At 45.8% G+C, this 21,347-nt stretch overlaps 1 protein-coding gene across 4 annotated transcripts in view; it reads left to right on the forward strand.

Annotated features, from left to right (window-relative positions):
• Positions 1-20,549, forward strand: part of KIAA0319L (KIAA0319 like) — a 49,095-nt gene extending 28,546 nt beyond the window's left edge. For 3 of the 4 annotated variants that reach the window (XM_030538912.1, XM_030538914.1, XM_030538915.1), the window contains 17 exons: positions 801-898; positions 2,037-2,124; positions 2,809-2,901; positions 4,514-4,646; positions 5,772-6,000; positions 6,485-6,608; positions 6,883-7,015; positions 8,008-8,156; positions 9,493-9,644; positions 9,875-10,013; positions 10,907-11,066; positions 11,268-11,410; positions 12,264-12,386; positions 13,144-13,234; positions 14,302-14,393; positions 16,279-16,308; positions 16,736-20,549. In XM_030538912.1, coding sequence (XP_030394772.1) covers positions 801-898; positions 2,037-2,124; positions 2,809-2,901; positions 4,514-4,646; positions 5,772-6,000; positions 6,485-6,608; positions 6,883-7,015; positions 8,008-8,156; positions 9,493-9,644; positions 9,875-10,013; positions 10,907-11,066; positions 11,268-11,410; positions 12,264-12,386; positions 13,144-13,234; positions 14,302-14,393; positions 16,279-16,308; positions 16,736-16,923 — 2,165 coding nt within the window. In that variant the 3' untranslated portion in view covers positions 16,924-20,549. The remainder of the gene's footprint in view (positions 1-800; positions 899-2,036; positions 2,125-2,808; positions 2,902-4,513; positions 4,647-5,771; positions 6,001-6,484; positions 6,609-6,882; positions 7,016-8,007; positions 8,157-9,492; positions 9,645-9,874; positions 10,014-10,906; positions 11,067-11,267; positions 11,411-12,263; positions 12,387-13,143; positions 13,235-14,301; positions 14,394-16,278; positions 16,309-16,735) is intronic. The other variant, XM_030538913.1, reaches the window with a different exon arrangement.
• The last annotated feature ends 798 nt before the right edge of the window (positions 20,550-21,347 follow it).

The following is a 21,347-nucleotide window of genomic DNA, read 5'->3' on the forward strand; positions in this document are numbered from 1 at the left end:
AGTTTCATCTCCATTTTATAGGGGAGTTAGCTGAGGCACAGAAAAATACAATTTGACCATGGTCTCCCGGTGAGTCCCTTGTCCTAACCATTAGACCTTGCTGCCTCCTATAATAGCAAGGGGCAGAAATACAGACACTACAAGTGTATAGTCCCCAGAGAGATCAGGTTTGGGAGCGGTTGTAACTTTAAAGTTTTCCATGAGTTAGTGGGTCTTCAATGCTAGTTGATGACATGTGCAGTTAGGAATTGTACCAGCTTGTAGCAACTGACTACTGATTTGCTGGACAAGGCTTTGACTTTTAGGGATTGCTACACTGAGAAGGGGGAAACAGAGAAACCAAAAAGCTGGAGAGTTTGTTCAGTTGTGTGTTGGATCTAAGAAATGCAAATTCTTCAGAGCTTGCTTGTGATATGCTCATGTCTAGCCCTACCCACAATGACCAAAGGGAACCTTGAAGCAGAAATAGAGGGGGACTTTGTGTGACATGTGAAATGGAAAATGTTTCTTGTTTGATGCAGAGGGTCAACTTTTCAGACAGGTGCCTACAAGATTTGAGAGCAATAAGTCTTTCTCCTTCCCTAGTACTCTGGAGCTGTGATTGTTCCAAACCGCTTTAACCCCTTAAAAAGGTGTGAGGTATCGATGGCTCCCAGAATGAGTGTGGTGGTGAAGTGCAGACCAGCACTTCCCCATAGTGCAGCTGCAGCAGGGGCTGATGGGAATCTGAGCACCTGCTCGTCTCTATTTTTTTAAATGCTCCTTTAATTGTGTGGCCTCTGAAATTCTCCTTTCTTTAGGAACCAGCTACACCTATGACTGGGGGCTGATTACTCACCCAAAAGACTACAGTGGAGAGATGGAAGGCAAACACTCCCAGACCCTCAAGTTATCTAAGGTGAAGCTCTAACTGCTTAGCATCCTGCTGTGTGTCATGCAGGGTGACTCTCTAGCAGAGAAGGCAGAGACCTTGTCTGCCACCAAGGACTTGCATGCTATTTCAGAATAAATAGGAAATTGCATGACAGGCAGGCTGTGGGTGTTTCGGCCAAAAACTTTTAGATAAATGTTTTATAAAGAGCTGAATGTAGTGCAGTAAAACCTGTGATAAAGAATGGACAGACTTACGAGCCTCAGTGCTGTCTACAAGCAGCATATAAAACCCTAAAATGGCAGCTAACAATAAAATTCAGGAGAACGCCTTGATTGCTTTTCCCCTGAAGCTGGTCTGTGGTTAGATTATTTTTAAAGCTCCCTTTTACACACTCCCTCATCTTGCCAGGATTTGGGGTGCTGCACAGTTGTTATTAATGACACTAGCTCCCTGGCCTTTGCTTTTAAGGTGTTTTTATAGCAGATTGAGAAGATGGTTCTTTTCCACAGAGATGTGGGGAATTTTTAACAAGAGGGTGAAAATGTAACACTACTTTTACTGCTCCAACACTGCGCTCAGAAAGACCAGAGCTTTAACCATACAGCATGCAGGGTCCCCCCCCTCCCCTCAGCCCCATGGTTCCATCCAGCATATAGCCTCAGCATTCAGCCATCTCTTCTCCACACGCACATGCAATTCCAGACTTCTGGGGGGTTAGAGAAGTGAAGGGACCCTTGGCTGAGCCGTATTATGGGCAAAATCCATTTGTCCATGAAGGCTAAGTGGAGGAGATCCTCTATGTGAACTTTTTTCTCTCCTCTTAAACAGACCCTGGGTTATGGCCAGGAGACCTGAACTGAGCTCTGTAATGCCTCTTCTGTTGGCCATCAGGTATTGCTAGAAAATCTAGCCTGTCTGACAGCCCTGTATCATCTGTAGCAATGGGAAATATCAGTCTTTTAATTTATGATGGAGTTGCTGAGACAAAAGATGCCTCAGGTTGCCTTGGAGTAGAAACCCTCTGCCTCACATGTGTGGACCAGAACAGAGTTTCCTCTGCTAAAAGTGTATCAGGATCCAAGGTGATAGTCTGACCTCTTAATGGCTCCTGACAGATTGTCACTGCCTTGAAATTGTGTAACTTCTTCCATTTCCTTTCCAGCTCACCGTTGGTCTGTATGAATTTAAAGTGATAGTTGATGGAGGAAAAGCACATGGGGAAGGTTATGTGAATGTGACAGTTAACCCAAGTAAGTTCAGCGGCTGGATTGTGTCCCTGCAGGTTTAATTCAGCAGCTGTATCATGGTATTTTGTTTGCTGGTCTTTGTGTGTGTGTGTGTGTGTGTGAGAAATTACTTTCTGAAATGAAAAATGACCTTCTGTATACTTAGCTGTGCTATACTGAGTGCAAACCTATTGAAAACACAACACTGTCTGAATGCCTGATGCTCTAGAGGTGACACTGACAAGACAGTGTCATCATCCCTGTGTGAGCACTGGCTTGGTGTTATAATCTGCTTGTTCCCTTCTTTACTTTAAAACCCTTCACCTGTAGCACCACACCTCAGGTTGATGTGTAACTAATTGGACAGAGCAGTGTCCAATCCCAAGGAAGATCAGGGTTGGGAGCTGTAATCATTGCAGGATTATCATCAGCAATCTAGGGGAGTGACCATGTCTCACAACTGTACTTTGGACCTCTCTTCTCTTGGTCTTTCTGAGGCTGGACCATAGAGGCAATTCTGTTCGCAAACTGAGTGGATTGTGCATGGGGTTGCAAAGAGTGGAAGGAATGTGCTGCATACATTACTTTAGCAACCTCTAGTGGACAATCTGAACAGTTTTGCGGAGTTCCTTATCTTATGTATGTACCATTGATCTGCCTGTAAACGTTGTCACAGCGCTGTTGTTGTTGTTGTTGTTGTTGTTGCAGAGCCTCGTGTGAATCAGCCTCCTGTGGCTATTGTGTCACCACAATCCCAAGAGATTTCTCTGCCAACCACCTCTACTGTCATTGATGGCAGCCGTGAGTACCCTAATCACATGTAATCCAGCGAGCTGAGGCTGCCTGTCCACCCTGGCAATGATCAGACTCTGTGTCACATTAAGATGGAATAGATGTGACCCTTTGTGCCACATTTCTGTGGAAAACAACAGTTCATAACCTGGGGACTTGGATAACTCATCCCATTTATTTTTTAGGCTTTCCCTATAATTCCTGTTAGCTTGTGGCAAGGACAGCACAGCTACTGGTCTTTATTGCCAATTTCTCTCTCCATTCTGCACACACCAACTTAAATACAAGGTCCCCCTCCTGAGGGCACGTGCCCTGATATGTCCCCAGAAACAGGAAGACCCAGAAGAGTTACAGCCCAACTAGATTTGTTGGTTTTGACTAAAGTACAAAGAATCAAATGAGTCTATTCAAAATTGGTGGCCCTGTGTGCTAAGCTGCAAGCATATCAATTAACCAGCATAAGATCTATTGATTTTTGTTGTTGTTGTCGTTGTTGAAGCTCTGCCAAGCTTTTTTTTTAAACTTGTTGAGTTTTGTCTCATTGTCTGCCCAAAACCAGTATCTTTTTCCTGGGAAAGGTGGGATATGTGTGTCTGGAAAAACAGTGTACGGCAGGGGTGGGCAAACTTTTTGGGCTGAGGCCCACATCTGGATGGGGAAATTGTATGCAGGTCGAGGGCAGGGGGTTGGGGTGCGGGAGGGAGTACGGAGTGTGGGAGGGGGTCCAGTGTGCAGGAATGGGCTTAGGGTAAGGGATTGTGGCAGAGGAGGGGAGCGGGGTGTATGAGGGGACTCAGGGAAGGGGGTTGGGGTGCAGGTGCAGGAGGGGCTCAGGGCAGGGGTGCAGGAGGGTTGTGAACTGCAGGAGAGAACTCAAGGCAGGGGGTTGGGGTGCAGGAGGGGTGTGGGGTGTATGAGAGGGCTCAGAGCAGGGAGTTGGGGTGCAGGCAGCAGGCTTAGGGCAGGGAGTTGGGAAACAGGGCGCAGGCAGGATTCGGGCACTGGCCTGGAGCCGCTTACCTAAAGCGGCTCTGGGGTGTCAATGGCGCACACCAGGGCCAGGAAAGGCTGCTTGCATGCCTGCCTGGCCCCGGCCCTGCGCCCCTCGAGGAAGTGCTGCAGCCCCTGGGGGAGGGCGTGGCAGAGGGCTCCGCATGGGCTGCCCTTGCTGAGCCTCCTGGTACCTCCCCTGAAGCTCCCATTGGCCGCAGTTCCCTGTTCCCAGTCAATGGGAGCTGCGGGGGGGGGGGGGAGGGGCGGTGCCTGGAGTAAAGGGCAAGGCACGGAGCCCTCTGTGTCCTCCCCACCACCACCACCCAGGAGCCACAGGGAAATGGTGCCAGCCACTTCTGAGAGCGTCTTGGGGCCTATGGCTCCACGGGGGGCAATCCCACGGGCCAGATCCGGCCCCTCAGGGTTTGGGCCGTAGTTTGCCCATTTCTGGTGTACGTCATACACAATTTGACCAAACCAGCATAACAGAGAGAGATCTGCAGCTAGGGACTGGGATAAGAAGCTCCACTCTCCAAACTTATGTGTAAAGAACAAATTAAAGCTCTTTATTTGAAATGTGGCTTCATAAAACCAGATTCCTAACGCATATTTTTTTTAATTGAATTAGAAAGCACTGATGATTATAAAATTGTCAGTTTCCATTGGGAAGAATTGAAGGGGCCACTACGGGAAGAGAAGGTATCGACTGACACTGCCATATTGAAACTGACCAACTTAGTACCCGGGAATTACACATTCAGGTAAATTTTGCATATAGTAGTTCATTCGTCTATGTTCCATGTGAATCTCTTTACTTTATACCTGATTACATCAGTCTGGGGTGCAAAAGATAGCAGAACAAATCCTATTTTGTGGTCTCTTGCTCCAGGAACTTTCTGGTCAGTTACTAATAGAGGTTTATACTATGTTTCACTTGAGTAAAGTTTAAAAAAAAAAAAAAGTCAGCCAGTTATTTTTTTAAACTTTGTAGAATCAATATAAGACAATGGCAGAAAAAGGATAATTTAGTATAACAGAGCTACTAAAATGTCTTTTAAAATACCAAAAATAGATTATTCTACATTCAGGAGGAAATTGAGTGTTTAAATATTCTACTCTCTATATGCAATGTGTTCACCACCGGTGAAATTGTTTTTATAATTAAGTATTTATACAAATCTCTGGATAGCTGCATAGCATTTGAGTTTATTTTGACATCTGCTTGGAAAAAGGAGGGTATATTTATTTCCTTTGATCTGTAATTTGCTGTGGGGTCCGTGCTAAACACAGCAGTGGATCAGATTAATTAAATGACATATGCTATAACTCATGCACACATGATCAGAACAATACCTTTTATATACAGCGGTGTAATGTGTTACCTGGTACAAACTGGGATTGGAGGTTTAGTAGAAGACTGTCCCACTTTGTGCCTTTTTTTCTGCTTAAGAAGGAATGCTGTCACCACAGGATTAATGAGGGGGTGTAATGACAGATACCTGAAATGAACTTTCTGTCAGGAGCTCTGGATTTTCGGTATAATGGGTATGACTTTAACAGGGAGTTGGAAAAATCTTGTTTCATGGGGATTTCTTTGCATTTGTAACTACCTGATAGATGTTAGGAAGGGGGTGGATTTGGTTGTGGAATGCCTTCCTCTGCCCTTAGAACTACACGCTTTTTTGATGCACATTTTGCAAGTGCACAGTTGACTTAAACTGTGTTTACTTCCCCTACCCCTCCCCCCAAGGGCAAACACTTCAATCCCATACCAAGGTAATTCTAGATTTCTAGCCCCTCAGTTAAATCCAGACTGTTTCATTCCTTTGCATTTGAGCTCTTCGCTCATAGCCCTAACCTTTCTGTTTTTCCTTTTTGGTCTTTAGCCTAACAGTTGTGGATTCAGATGGTGCCAGCAACTCTACCACTGCCAGCTTGACTGTGAATAAAGAAGTGGATTATCCTCCAGTGGCAAATGCAGGCCCAAACCAAGTGATCACGCTTCCCCAAAACTCTATCACCTTGTACGGGAACCAGAGCACTGATGATCATAGCATTGTCAGCTACGAATGGTTACTCAGCCCCAGTAGCAAAGGAAAGGTGATGGAGATGCAGGTAAGTGGAGGTTTCCCACTAATACCCTACATGATGCTTATCCATTGTGCTGTGATGTTTGCTATAGCCATTTAAAGGGCTGGTTTGTATGCAGAAATGTCTCTCATAATCTGCGTAAGCCTGTGTGTTGATTAAATATTAATAGATGTTTAAACCTGCATACCCATTTTAAGATCACGTCAGGTTCGGTGATTGAACAAACAGCCAAGTTTAGCCTTAATCAAGTCTTCCCTGTTTCCTCTTGGTATGTCGCTCCACTACTCTCCCATCGTGCTCCAATGTTCACTTATAAGTTGGACACTACATATCCTTGGACACTACATCTGTGTTTGATGCCATGCATACCTATGGTCCCATATATGTGATTAATGATAATAAGCAACCAGTTTCTACCCAGGATCACTAGTACTGGTTCTGGCCCTTCATATCTCTGATCCCTTCAGTGTAAGGAGTCGTCATAATGCATTAACTTGTTTTCTCAAAGGGTGTGAGGACACCAATATTACAGCTCTCTGCAATGCAAGAAGGTGATTACACCTATCAGCTAACAGTGACTGATTCTGCAGGCCAGCAGTCCACCGCTGAGGTCACGGTGATAGTGCAGCCTGGTAAGTTCCCTTTATTACTAAGCAGTGCTGTTGCAAGGCATGGCAGACAAGATTGTTGTTGCTAACTCTCACCTCTACCGACATACTTGTGATTTGACTGTGCTGCACTTTCTCCTTTGTCAGATGGGGATAATACTATCTATCTGGCTAGCTTGTCTGAGGCTTCTATTCAACTGGGTATTTATGGGGAAACAATCCTAAACGTTGCCTCACAGAACAAGCCACATGTTTAATTCCATCTCCTCTTCTTTTGTTGTTCACAATCCTTTTCCAGAGAATAATAAGCCCCCCAAAGCAGATGCTGGCCCAGATAAAGAACTCACCCTCCCTGTGGACAGCACCACTCTAGATGGCAGCAAGAGCTCAGACGACCAGAAAATAGTCTCCTTCCTGTGGGAGAAAACACGGTCGGTATCACATCCCAGATCCTTCTGTTGGTAGTAGCTGTGCCTTTAAACTTTAGTTTAAAAAAAAATAGCGGGGTCAAAATCTTGGTCCCATTGAATTCAGTGGGAGTTTTGCCAGTAACTACAATGGGAACCAGGATTTGGCTATTAATTGGAGGAGAACCCCAATATAGGCCTTGCTGGAGCCCTAAGCCTAAGTAATATACGAACCAAAGGACTCCAGCAAGGCCTGCGCCCAGTTTTATTTAAGCATTGGAAATATCCTGGCCTGAGCATTAAACTCTTTAGGGCCGATTCTCATTTATACTACGATTCTGGTATTGCAAAGGGACCTCACCCACTTCGAAAAGCCCCTTTACACCGACAGCTGGGATAACAAGCTCCTTTTTATTTTAAAGGGGGTCTTCTTGCAACACAGGCGTGAGCGGAGATAACACTTCTTCTCCTGCGGCCCTCTGAATTCTGATCATTGTGTCAGGCTTCCCTTCAGAGGCGTTGCAATTCAGGGCAGAGCCTATGGACAACTTTTAAATGTAACTTTTGGTTTTGCATTAGCCCAACAATGCAAGCTGTGTGCTACTGTAAAAAGTTTCTACTGTAAAGAGCTGTAATTGCTATAATATTTTCATTGTTTACTCATTGTGAAATTACCATGAAGCTGTTTTTTTTTCTAGCAGTCATCTGCATTCAGTAAATAGTAATAAAGCACTTTTGGCCTAGGGGGTGTTTGGTGCAACTTTTAATTTGCGCTAGACCCCCAGAGACTGTGCACAATATACTGTATGTAGGATTTACCCATTTTAGTGTCTTATTGCCTGAGTTTGGAAGAAATACATTTTCTTTATATGCTTGGGTATCTTGTCTCCTTCTGAGGAGCAGGGATATAACCTGCTGACTTCTCTTACTGTTATTAGTTTAACTCCCCTGTTCATTGGTAGGAGACCCCATCCCAGGTCCATGGGCACAAACTAATGCTCTTTTGTTTTGGCTAGGGGCCCGGATGGTGTAAAACTGGAGAATGCCAACAGCAGCATTGCCACTGTAACTGGGCTTCAGGTTGGAATGTACGAATTCACGCTGACTGTCAAAGATGAAAGGAGCTTGCAAAGCCAGAGCTCAGTTAATGTCATTGTCAAAGAAGGTGTGTCCAGTTATACTCAAAAGTGAACTGTAACATCAGAAGAAAGACCTATGCAATCATGGAGAGCAGTCAGTGCAGACCACTGCCCAGTGTGCAGCTGTGCTAAAAAAAGAAAAGGCAAAGAAAGTGCCTAAGGAACAGGATGGAGAATAATACAGGAAGTGTTCTAATGTCATTATACAAAGCAGTGGTTTGCCCTCACCTGGCATACTGTAGGCAGCACTAGTTACCCCATGTCAGAAAGGATATTGGAGTTGGAGAGGATTCAGAGAAGGGCAAAAACTTTTTTTGTTCTGTTTGTACAGCACCTAGCACAGTGGAGTCCTGGTCCCTCTTAGTCATTATGATAATACAAATAAATAAAAATAGTGAGGAGAAGAAAAGCTAGGGGGCTTGGAAAACTCTCATTTGAAGAGAGATTGAAAAACATGGGAGTGTTTAGTTTAGAGAGGACTATAAGGGGAGCCTATAAAATAACGAATGGCGTTGAGAAAGGGAGAGCAGGAACTTCCTGTTCTCCCTGTCTCCAATGCAAGAATGAGGGGACTTCAACTGAAATGAAAAGGACTCAAATTCAAGCTTGTTAGAATGTTTTTTTCACACAAGGCATAATGAGACCGGAATTCATTGGCATGGGATGTCATTGAGGCCAAAAACTTAGTAAGAGCCAAAGAAGGATTTATACAGATAACAAGAATATCCCATTAAAATAGTTAATGCTATAATGAGAGGTTTGGAAGGGTAATGAAATCTCATGCTTGGTCTTAAGCCAGTCTCTACCTGTTAGGGGTTAGGATGAGATCTTTATGGGGCAGATTGTCATCTGCCTACTGGGGGGTTTCCAGCATCTTCCTCGTAAGCATCTGGTGCTGGCACCTGTCTGAGACAGGATACTGCTCTAGATGAACCATTGGTCTGATCCAGTATGGTAATTCCTGTTCCTGTAAATCAGTATCAGTTTCTCTTGCTACTACTTAACAGAATTCACTTTCACAAGACATAATATCTGGTTCAGAATTTGGCCAGGACCTTGAGGTTAACACTTGTTCTTACAAAAATTGCCATGGGATCATTAATATGAGCATAGTCGGAAACTCCTGTGTGTCATGTGAGCAGCACAGCGCCCCCTCCCAGCACCATACTGGGGTACAGATTCAAATGTGACTGAAGGAAGAACAAACTGCACTGAATCCTGTAGTATCTGGGTGGACCCCCATTTAAGCCTGTGTCCCGCCAGACCCTGCAAGATAATGGATGCCTGGATTACAGCACAGTTCCCGGTGCTATATTTAAGTTATAACAAATTCTTGTAACAATTTTTCATCTACTTGTTTAGAGATGAACAAACCACCAGTGGCAAAGATTGCTGGGAATGTTGTCGTCACCCTGCCTACAGACACAGCAGCCTTGGATGGGTCCAAATCCTGGGATGATAAGGGAATTGTCAGCTACCTGTGGACCCGAGACGAGGGGAGTCCTGCGGCTGGGGTGAGTGCTGCAAACATGGTCTCTGTAATGGGAATATGCAGCATTGCACAGATATGGAAGATGCAGTGAGGTTTAGCTAGACTCTTTGGCAAATACCTCCTGGGAGAGTATAACATTGGTTCCTGCACACTGATTGCTGTGTGGCGTGATGCAGCTCAGTATGTTGTATAGGAGTCAAATCTGCAGCGACCTTGTTTGTTTCTTAATATTAGTTTTGTTCAAATTTCCAGGAGGTGTTAAATAATTCAGACCACCACCCTCTGCTTTTCCTCTCCAACCTGGTGGAGGGGACATACACGTTCCATCTGAAAGTGACAGATGCCAAAGGAGAGAGTGATGCAGATAGGACCACTGTGGAAGTCAAAGCTGGTGAGTCCTCTTGTTCTCTGCACCATGGAGATTCTTTCTAAACTGGAGTATCCTGCCATGAATGCACCTTTCCTGGCAATGGCAAAAGCAGGTTGCAATACCCAGGATCTTAGTAACAATGAAGAATTCTCTTTGTAAATTGTGTTTAGTGACTTTGTACTCTGATGCATGCTCTGAAATGACAGAATTGGCTGCAGGAAAGTTGTGTGTCTGTGTTTGGAATGTGCCGAAATCCATCAAGAGCAGGAAAAGTCTTAACGTAAAGTTAGAGGGAGCTGATTAAATTATGTAGAACATTATGCCTGATGAACAGTAGGCTCTGGACAAGCGATTTCAACTCAGTCTCTAGTCTGTTGATCTGTAAAGTGTAACATGTAAAGTGTAGCTTTCGGGCGTAGATAATGTGCTACTGCTTTGAGGGGCTTTCAGATGAAAAGTGATATAGCAGTGCAAACTGTACTGATGCCATATACCCAGTTGAATGACATGGGTTGTCTTTTTTAAAAATAAACTCGTATATCCTGGTGAGCTGAGAAGTTGTATTCAATTACTTTCTGTAACATACTGGACATCTGATGGAAAATTCACTGGTGGTCTATGCTCAGGGAAAGTACAAGTGTCATAAATTATGGGAGGGAAACAATTATGGTTTCCTATAGTCTTTAAAGATGTTGGTCCATTCTCCATGTGGAGAGCCCCACTGCAAAGAGCCTTACTACCTGCCATTGTGTCTAAAGATCATGTCATCTCTATGATCTCCTTGCTATTAGACGCTGCACTTTGTATCCCAAATAAGTGTTCTAGGGAGGTACTGAAAATTAAGATTTTTTCACCCACGCTGTCATTTGGAAGCCCGTAAGGATCTGCATGTGCTTGTTCTGTGTTCTGCCTAGATCCAAGGAAAAACAATCTTGTGGAGATGATACTGGATGTTAATGTCAGCCAGCTGACGGAACGGCAGAAGGGTATGTTAATCCGTCAGATAGGCGTTCTGCTGGGCGTCCTGGACTCGGACATTACTGTACAAAAGATCCAGCCTTACACAGAGCAGAGGTAGGTGCGATGAAGGGGGCTGGCCGAGGGGTACTAAAGCAACATCCATTTTCCAGTGGGAATCAGAATGGATAACGATGGCATGCTGAGATGCTGCTTCAATGTCTGTTTACTCTCTCTTTCTGGAATGTAGTGATGACCAGTTGACATGTAATTGTGGTCAGATTCTCTTGGTAACATTTTCTCGTGTTTGATTTGCAGCACAAAGATGGTGTTCTTTGTGCAGAACCAACCACCCGATCAGATCTTCAAAGGGCACGATGTAGCATGGACGCTCAAAAGTGAACTCCGGAAACAGCAGTCAGACTTCCTCATCTTCCGAGCACTAGAAATTAATACAGTCAGTAAGTAGGAGTAATGGTGGAAGGAGCTAATACCTGTTCCTTTGCCTTTACAGATGCTTGTGGCGCCAGGGGGCCTGACATGGGTTGTTACCCCTTCTATCACCTCTCCCCCAAGAAAATATTCTAGGTCTAGTGCCAATAGTAAATCAAAGTGTACCCACTGGGCAATGAGGGTAATGTCCCGCCCCCACACACACACCTGTGTCTGCTCCACAAAGCCTATTACAGTTCTCAGCTTGAGAGCCTGGCTCTTTAGCTGAAATTTGTAGACACTTGTGCTTTTAGATCTGGAGCTGCCAGGTTCAGTCCCCAGTGTTGGCCAAGAGCGTGATCATCACAAATGTATCCCCATTCCTACTCCAGGTAAGCTGTGCTGGGAACCTGCCACTTTCCTTTTGTCCTGTTTATGGGAGAGCACTGCAGCACCACAGGGCAGCTTTGTTCTCTGCTTAACGTGCTTGAAAAAGAAGACATGCTTGGCATCCATCTCCGCTAAAGCCACCTAGGGGGAGGGTTAATTATCCTTAACTTTATCAGTGGGCCTGGAGCAGCTCAGACACAGCTGATCTGTTTGCAGCTCTAGCTGTCTGATCTAGAGAGAAATTTAGCTCAGTTTTCTTAAGAAATGAAAACCAGAAATGAGAAATCAGGTTGGTTTCACAGGCTGGTGAGAAAAGGAAAAGATACTTATTGGGTGAATGGATTCAAGTTTGATCCCCATGGGGGCTGGGCAGCTCAGGAACTTCGTTATATTCACCGTTTTTCCCCTTTTGTGCTATTCCAGTTCTAAATCATGTGCTGTCTGTTGCTTAAGTCTCACTCTAACCTGACTCTCAGCCATTCCTGTCCACAGCATGCCAGCTGAATTGCTCCGAGCATGGGCGCTGCGACTCCTTCACGAAGCGCTGCATCTGTGACCCGTTCTGGATGGAGAACTTCATCAAAGTGCAGATGGGGGAGGGCGAGAGTAACTGCGGTATGTGCAGTCTGGAGTGGGGGGTGATCTCCTTTCTTGCAGTGTGGAAGGAGTGGAGGGCTCCTTGTTAACAGATGCATGAAGCCCCTGGCCGTACTGAAGAGCAGTTGTCTGCCAGCATTAATTCAGCTGTTTTTTTCTTAACATCCAGTTACTTGGATTTGAGGCCCAGTGCTGTTAATGGCAAAACTCTCATTGATTTTAAGGGGAGCAGGAGCAGAGTCCTTATCCGGGTCAGTGAATGTTTGGTAGGGAAACTGATCTCCAGAGCCCTCAGATGATAAACTCTGACGAGAAGAGTTGAGTCAATTTCAGCATACGGCTAGCACCCCAGTCCTTTCCCTGGCTCACACAGCAAAGCGGACTCCCTGCCCATGCTTCTGCCTCCATTAAAGGAAGTCTAATGCTCACCTTTTGTGTGATGATGCTACAGAAGCAGAATTCAGTGTTAAACCAAACTGATGTGTCCCTGCCGCAGAGGAGTAACTTTTTACATAGTGTTAGAAGTGTCTTGCAAGTGGCATGGGCAACAGACACACGAGCAAAGAGAGGGACTGGAAAATCAGTTCTGAAATTGTAGGCTCCCTAGAGAAGGGAGCACTAGAGCTGGCAATAGGATGCTGGTCTCCTGAATGCTATTAAGTGATGAGGCTCCTTTTTGTTATGATTGACCTGCTGCAGGAGGGTCACCTGAAGTCCCAGCCAGGAACTGTGTGAGATGCTAAGTTGTGTATCTCTTGGGTTTTTTTGGTCACAGAATGGAGTGTGCTGTATGTGATCATTGCGTCTTTTGTCATTGTGGTTGCCTTTGGAATCTTATCCTGGACTGTGGTCTGCTGTTGTAAGAGGTAATAACCTGAGCCCTTCAACCAGGGGTCTCAAACTCAGTTTACCTTAGGGCCAGTGCCAGTCCTCATATCCTCCCAGCCAGCCAATAATGTCTCTCCACCCCCCAAAAACTCTGCCCCCCCCCACCTGCCTAAGGCTCTGGGAGGGAGTTTGACTAGGGGAGGAGGTCTTGGGTAGGGGATTGGGGTGCAGGCTCTGGGAGGGAGTTTGGGTGCAGAAGGGGTGAGAGGTTGGGCTCTGAGAGGGAGTTTGGGTAGGAGAAGGGGTGGGGTTGCAGGATCTGGGAGGAATGAGGGGGGAGGGGTGCAGGCTCTGGGAGGGAGTTGGGTGTGGTGCTTACCTGGGGCTCCAAGGCGGGACAGGACGGGGGACCTCCTCGTGCTGCTGCCCCCAGGCACTGCCCCTACAGCTTCCCATTGGCCGCAGCACGCAGAGGCACAGCCTCGCCCCACCCCGGGGCCGCAGGCAGACACATGGAGCTCTGCTGTGCTACTGGGGCCCCTAGCCATTTTAAATCACCTGTGGGGGAGTGCCCAGGGGCAGCAGGTGGGGCCAAGGGAGAGACATGGCCCCAAAACTTCTAGAGCCATTGGGGAGGTTCGCTGGCCACAGATGGCCAGTGGGCCGTGAGTTTGAGACCCCTGCCTTAAACCCTTGTCTCTAATACTTTAATACATGTAGCTGCCTCCTGAAACCGAGGTCATGCAAACAGATAGTCTAAGCAGGTCACTTTACATAGGCTCTGTTATTCCCGTATCTAAAAGTGTGTCATTTGTTGCCAATTTAGAAAGAATGGAGTATGAACAATGGTGTAATGAGGGGAAAGTAGGGTGGAGGGGTACAGGTGAAACATAAAGGTCCTAGAACTCTAAGTTCAATTTGGATGCAAGATTTTGATTTATAATAAAAGTGTGTGCCCAAAGTAACTTTTTTAATATAGTGTCCTTTCCTATGGATAAAACTGGAAACAAGTTACACAGCTCTTACGTTTAGATCTTTTCCTGTCTGGGTTTGTCTAAATATGCATTTCAGACTAACTTTTTTCCTCTTCCTCATCCCCCTCCAGACGAAAAGGAAAACCCAAAAAGAAAAGCAAATACAAGATTTTGGATGCCACAGATCAGGAGAGTCTGGAGTTAAAACCAAACCTCAAAGCAGGTAAAACATGAGAGAAGATGTTAACGCTTGCAGAATTCTGACACAGGAAATCCCGCTCCTGCAGCTGTAAAATTGCAGTGTGAATCTAGCATGGTATTGAATGATGATGACAAGGCTAAGAAGGTCTGGGCTCTTGCTTCATATCTAAAACCTGGTCACTTAGTTAAAGCATCGAAACCTCTTTGGTCTAGAAGGGAGGCTGGAGACTGCCTAAGAATAGTCTCTGTCCTGGTATTTCCAGCTTCTGTCACATTAGAAAAAGCACATGTACAGCCACTCCTGGTATTGTGGTACTTCCGGTTCTGAACCCAGCCAGATCCAAGCAGTGAAGAGATGGGCAAAACCATAACCAAAAGCTATTTCTGTAAAGAGTTTGGGGCTCATTTCTTGGGCCTTTGTTGAACATGTTTACTCATATCTAGCAGGATAAAAACCCATTGCCCTCATTAAACCTCTCAGCTGGATTCCAGAGCTGAGACCCTGACATATATGCGTTGCAGCTGAGAAATGGAGCAGCATACTGGGTTGGACTGGCCAATGGACAGCAGGACGTAGTTTGACTTCTCAAAAGGCACTGGGGACCGTGCTCTTGCGCAGCCTGGTCTGTTCTTCTGACGATAGGCTCTGTGATTTTTTTCTCTCCCCCTGCCTAAAATGTCCATCTAAAAATATCCCAAGAGTCTATGTGAGAGTTAATTGTTCCCTCTTGTCGCTGCCATAGGACAACTAGGCAATGGGCTGTGTGCAGAGAGGTTCTTGTAATTGTAGTGTGAGTTTGAACTGAGATGGGTGGGAAGAGGCCTAAGCAAAGTGTTTGTAAATGTCTAGATTCCTTGGGATCACAGGTTTGAACGCCTGCCATGCTGGCTAGGAAGACTTGATATCCCCCATGAGAGCAAGAGCTTTTAAAAACCTAGGTTGTGCATGCTCTGTGTAAACACGGAATCCATTGGCCTTTTCCACCAGGACAGGGTTTGTCCCTGTGTCCCGGGCTAGTATTTCCCTCCCCTCTCTCATCTGGTGTATCCTGCTGGTTGTCACCCTCCACCCCAGAGATGGCTGCATTTGTTATGCAGGATGTAGGTAATCTAGAAATGGTGTGTTTGTATCTGTAGAACACCTGCACCAAATCATTGCTGGTGGAGAATATGACTGAGGGTAGGAGGAAGAGGTTGCAAAGCATGTGTAGAACTTACACACACACTCCAAAGAGTGAGAGAGATTTAGCTCTTAAAATAATTCTTGCTAATGAGACTCTTCACCTACTGTTCGTGTGAAAGGGAGAGGTTGTTTTAATGGTGCATGGAAAATAGTCCTTAATTTTTATTTGCTAGCTGAAAATAATTGCTCATCCTAGTATTATCCTACTTAATGATGTTCCAGCAAAGTGAACAGTACCTAATGACGCAGTGGAGAGCATTGCCATGACTGTGCTGATCAGATAATTCCTTTGGGAGCAACGCATCCTGAAAGCCCAAGTCTGAATGCCATTGAAGAAAGGGGGTTCTTCCCCCTCCCATAATGTGCCTATACCCTAGTTAAGTCTGACCATCTGGCAACTAGCACCGAAGAGCCTGACCACCAAACAAAGGGCTTTTTGTGCCACCATCAGTCTGTGGCAAATGTACCTCAAACTCTCACTTTTCACTGGTAACTAAATTCCCTCCTTGATGCTTCAGATAGTGTCTGCTAAGCAGAGTGTCCCTTTGCCCAGTTACACATGGGAACATTCCTACTTCCAGAGCAAATGTTGCATTTCACGATAAAATAAAAGCTGAAATCTAAATTACTTCCTCTGTTGACAGTATCAGTAAACATGTCTCTCCTCCGCCCTTGTGAATTTAATCTTAATTCAGCCCGTTAATTTACCTTCCTTCCCTTGCAGGCCAGAGGAGAAGCAGTGATGCTAGAGAAGGTGAATAGTAAGAGTGTGCAGTGATATTCTGTCACACCCCTGCCTACTCTTTACTACCGCCTCTAACCCCAATAGAACTAAATGTAGGGCAGTGAGGTGTGACAGCCCCAAACACCTCTCATCCACCCTGACAACCACACCAGATTCTCTGCAGGTTGTTCTGGAGATCAACATGAATGTGTGACCCTGATTGTGTCACAATGCCTGAAACACATTCAGGGGTGGTTTGTTGTCTCGCAGGCTCGGTGGCTCTTGGAGGGAGTTGGGGGATAGCTCCAGGAGACTCAGCTGAGTTCTGGACGGATGACATGTGCCTAATAGCAGCACCGAGTGAGCCTGCGGTCCCTTCTCCTGTTCGCTCTAGTGTATGTTACTGAGAACGTTGAAAGTGTTTCTAATGTGGGATTCTCTTTGGCTTCCTTCAAAGGCAGCAGACAGAAAGCTCAGGTCCTTAACACCAGCCTGATGCATTCCGAATCTGAACTGGACAGCGACGAAGCCATCTTCACATGGCCAGACCGAGAGAAAGGGAGACTACTGCGGAGTCAGAATGGCTCCCTGCGCAATGGGCAGGTGCTGCCCAAACCGAAGAACCAGAGGGAAGAGATCTTGTAGCCAAGCGCTAAGTTGCCTTTAGCTAAGGGACCGAGTGAAAAGGGAGGCGACTCCATTCCCCTGTCCCAGGGGGCCCTTGGAGACCAGCTGGATCGTGTTAGGACAAAGCTGCTAACTTATTTCATGGAAACTACCTTTGTTTTTGTGGGTTTCTTTTCGTTCGACTAGAACTGGCTGTACTTGAATCCTGACTTAAAGGGAAATCAAAGGGAGGAAAAGGACCTGTGAAATACAGACTACCTGGCATCTGGAATGCCACAGGACAGAACCACTTACCACAGCTGTGAAAGCACAGACCCACCCACCTCCTACTGCAATGGAGGCAAAATTCCCATGGACCTTCAGTCTACTCCCTCCTGGAGGATTCTTCTCTCTGAAGGAGGGTCAGGGTCGGGCTTGTGAGAGCCGTGCTTTGGGCTCCCATCAGACCACCACAGCCTCCAACAGTGATGGCACACTGACTGACTGACTTTTTAAAAAAGAAAAACAAACCTAGCTCACATGCTACTTCAGCTGCAGAAAAAGCTTTCCCCCCCCCGCGCTCTACCCCACCCCGCTCCACTGATTAAGCACCATTTTCTAAGAAATTAACCTTGTCCTTTCACACCAGCTAACCGCGTGGGGTGGGGGACATTCAAAATACTGTGCTCACCCAGAATGGCCTGCATCAGTTCACAGCTATGAAGGGGTTGTAATTGTTTTAAATTGTTAGTCTTATCACTGGGAATGGAGATAAAATGGCACCTAATCAGATGCCAAAAACTAAGCTGGAGTGAACAGCCCAGCTCCAGAGTCTGTGCTAGCCAGCTGAATGGGGCGCCCCCATCCCTGCACCCAGCTCTTCCGGGTTTGTACCAGACCCAGGGGATCATTTGCCAGTGCGAAGGAGAGTGCCTGCCTTTCTGGTATCTGTGACTAATAGTTTAATTCCAAAGCCCTGGGAAGCTTGTTCAGCTCCACGGCACACTGTCGATTCTGAAACACTTCAGTGTGTGCTCTGTGACACTGTAGAATATCAGTACTGCCCTCCCTACTGTACGATGCCATGATGCTGTCCTTTCTTCAAACACTTACACACGTCAAAGACAAACATGGGTGGATACCTTCACTCCCCGATGGCTGGACGTCCCCCTCCAGCTGGCACTTCAGTAGCCTTTTGTTGCGCTGTCATTGAGTAGCCCTGTGTATGCTCCTAGCATGGAATTGTTTTGACTGATGGCTGACATGCACACGTCAAATTTATTAACTGACTGAAACAGGGACCATTCAGATCCTCTTTGCCCAAATACCTGCAGGTGGCTCCCAGAGGCACATCCCCATAGGGAGTGTGTCCTCGCTGGGCAGCGTGGTTCTGAACTACATGCCCCTTTCAGTCGATGACAACGGGGAGTCGAGTGATTGTGTGTGACGCTCCCTCCCCATTGCCATGTCTGTCTCAGCATGCTGCTTTCTTGAGCCAAACCTCCATCCTTGGCAAGTGTTTGCCCTTTTCAATGAGGTGTCAGATGCCTCAGCCCCTCTAGGGTGAGTACTTAGTTTTTGGCCTTCCTTTGTGTTTAATTAAACTGGTAACTTGTTTCATTGGCTTCCTTTTTTGGATACTGAAAGACAAAAGGCTTTAAACTCCGAAGTTGTATTTATGTTGCTGCACTACTGATTTGTGTTGAACCAGATGAAGATTAAATTAAAATCTATTTAATTTGAGGGAGTGTTCCCCTCTGAATGTAGTCATGGCTGCTGCTAATTTAATGTTTCCGTGCAATGAGATGTCTTCCTTAGGCACAAGTGTTGGATTCTGTGTTTATTTCTACTTGGCTAATAAGACATGAGGATTTTCCCAGTTGACTTAGGCCAGCTGTAGTTCTTGACCTCATGTGATAGTGCCTGTTCCTCTCTCCAGACTCCTGTGGTGGGCTCAGCCTGGCTGGTCTCCCCCTAGGTGATGGGACCACCAACATGTTGCCATAATCCCACATGCACTCCTGCCTTCCCCCCGCCCCCCATGCAGGGTGAAGGTAACACCAGACTTCTCCATTTAAAGGGACACAGTCAAGTTAAAAATCACACTTCGGTCTGAAATTTACTGTTGTAAGTAGCACTGAAACCTGTGGGCAGGGTGTCATCCATGAAACTCTTTTAAACTGATGGTAGGTAACCCTTTAATCTTCTCCTCCCTTAGGCACATACTTTAAGCTGGTCACTCCCCTTCTGTCCTGGGGAGGTTCTCCCTGCAAGGAACTCTCAGCCTGTTTGCAGCAGTGAGGCTTTTAGGAATTCTTTTCCTGCAGAGATCAGTACCTCTCACAGGAGATGCACGCTGTGCCTTTACACTGGCGCTCTGCCTTCCTGTTACAGAAGGGGGAAGCATTAAAACCTGTCCAGCTATTACTCGACAGAACCTTTGTTTAGCTGAGGGGTTGTTTTTTTCCTTCCTCCTGTTTCACTGTGGGAACTGGTCACTTACACCGAAGTGCTTTAGTTGGCTGACTGCACCGCTGTCGATAGAATAGTTGTTTCCTGCCTGGCATGGAGACGACTTGCATTTTGCAGAAGGCGATAGGCCTTCTACAGACTCCTTGCTAACCAGTTTTGGTAGGAGAGCTTCCTGTCCTTAGTCATTTGTCATCTCAAAATGCAGGCTTATAACCGCAGATCACAAGTCCCGAAAGTTAGATTTCCTGCTTGCCATTAGTATTCTTTTATTGTGCAACATTCCGCCTCTGCATGAAACACCCCCTCAGCTACCTCCCAAAAAAACCCTGTTCTGCACTTCAGATATTAACCCTTTGTGCCTCTAAATTGTTTCACCCTAACAGAGGTTATGAAGAAGTATGTCCAGTAATACACCTGCCCTCACTGTGCCCTGATAATTGTGAGAAGCTTTTCATAAATGAATTTGGAATCTAGGAGACTCTAATGTCAATCAAGGGACAAGAGGTCAGTGAAAAACCCTGACAAGCAGAAGGTGAAAGCATTAGTTGCCTTGATGTGAAAATCTCCATTAGGGTGGAAGAGGGTGTGGGCAGATTGTCTGCTTGGAAAAAGACAACAGCCCATGTTAGAGACGATCCTCCTCTGATGTAGGCGTGTGTACAATGAAAGCATTAGTTTAAAATCCTGTAACTCCCTTTCCTCCTCCTCCCCCCAGGGTATTATTAATATCATTGCTCATTTGTTACCTAAGTACCCTGATCCTGGTTTGACCTTGCAATAAGATGTTTTCTGCATGGGTATGCATTATGATTTCACAGTTAGAGACTCTATGGCTACAAGTTACCCATGTGTGGAAGTTAAAAGCTGAGACATCTGTTAGATGAACCATCAGCCGAATTTGATTTTGTTTTCCTCACTCTTCAGTGTAAATGTATTTCAGACACACACTTGTGTTTAGTAAAGATGTTTGAGTCAGAGGCCAGAATCTCTTGCTATGCTGAGATCCAGTTTTAAATAGTTTTTGTTAATTTTTCCTTGTTCTGTACATTGGGGTGGCCCAACCTGTCTGACCTTTAATTTCATGATGTTTGTTTGATTGCAGTGTTACTTGGATCAAGACTGGAAAATGATTTTTTTAAAAACCACATTTCTTGCAAATAAAAGGGGAAGTTGTTTTGCTGCTGCTTATCTTACTTCTGGCTCCTGTTTCTCTCTAGATATACTTTGGTGGGGTGTCTAAACCAGGCATCCCAAATGTGGGGCTCTTCCACTTGGAAAATACGCTGCCTACAGTCAGTCAAATATCCTTTTGTTCCCTTTTCCCTATCCTCAGTGTCTGCAAACCACTTTGGAACCATTGACTTGCCCAGCTGAGTGTTGCATTTGCAACTTGTCAGGAGCTGGGTCCAATATTCTAAATGTGTAGATGGTTGAAACATGCTTCACCTAGAACTCAGAGGCTGCTCGAGACTGGCTGGAGCATCCTGTGCTGGATCTTGTCAATCTTGCCTAGACATGGTTCTCTGTGTTAGCCAGGGATGGCCCAGGGTCCGCAGTATAAAACTTCATGGGTTTTATGAGACCTACCAAAGATGCTTTGAGTGGGTGCCCCTGCTTTAGTGCCAGTAGCTGTCTGTGCATGAGCTTGACAGAGCTGTTGAGAATGATCTCTTCGGCTCCCACCTCCTGTGCTAACTGTCCAGCCGTTTCATGGCAATTACCTTGTGAGACAACCCCACTAACTGCTCTTGACCTGACTTCTTGCTTTTCAGGCTAGGACCGAAGAGGAAGTTCAAGAAAGACAAATGCAAGGTACTGCTTCACTTGGGAAGGAAAAATCAAATGCACAACTACAAAATGGGGAATAACCGTCTAAGTGGTAGAACTGCTGGCAGAGAGCTGGAGGGTTATAATGGATCACAAACCGAGTATGAGTCGTCAGTGTGATGCAGCTGCAAAAACAAAAAGTGAATATGATTCTGGGGTGTATT

This window comes from Gopherus evgoodei, chromosome 20, assembly GCF_007399415.2.
Source record: "Gopherus evgoodei ecotype Sinaloan lineage chromosome 20, rGopEvg1_v1.p, whole genome shotgun sequence".
Lineage (NCBI taxonomy): Eukaryota > Metazoa > Chordata > Testudines > Testudinidae > Gopherus > Gopherus evgoodei.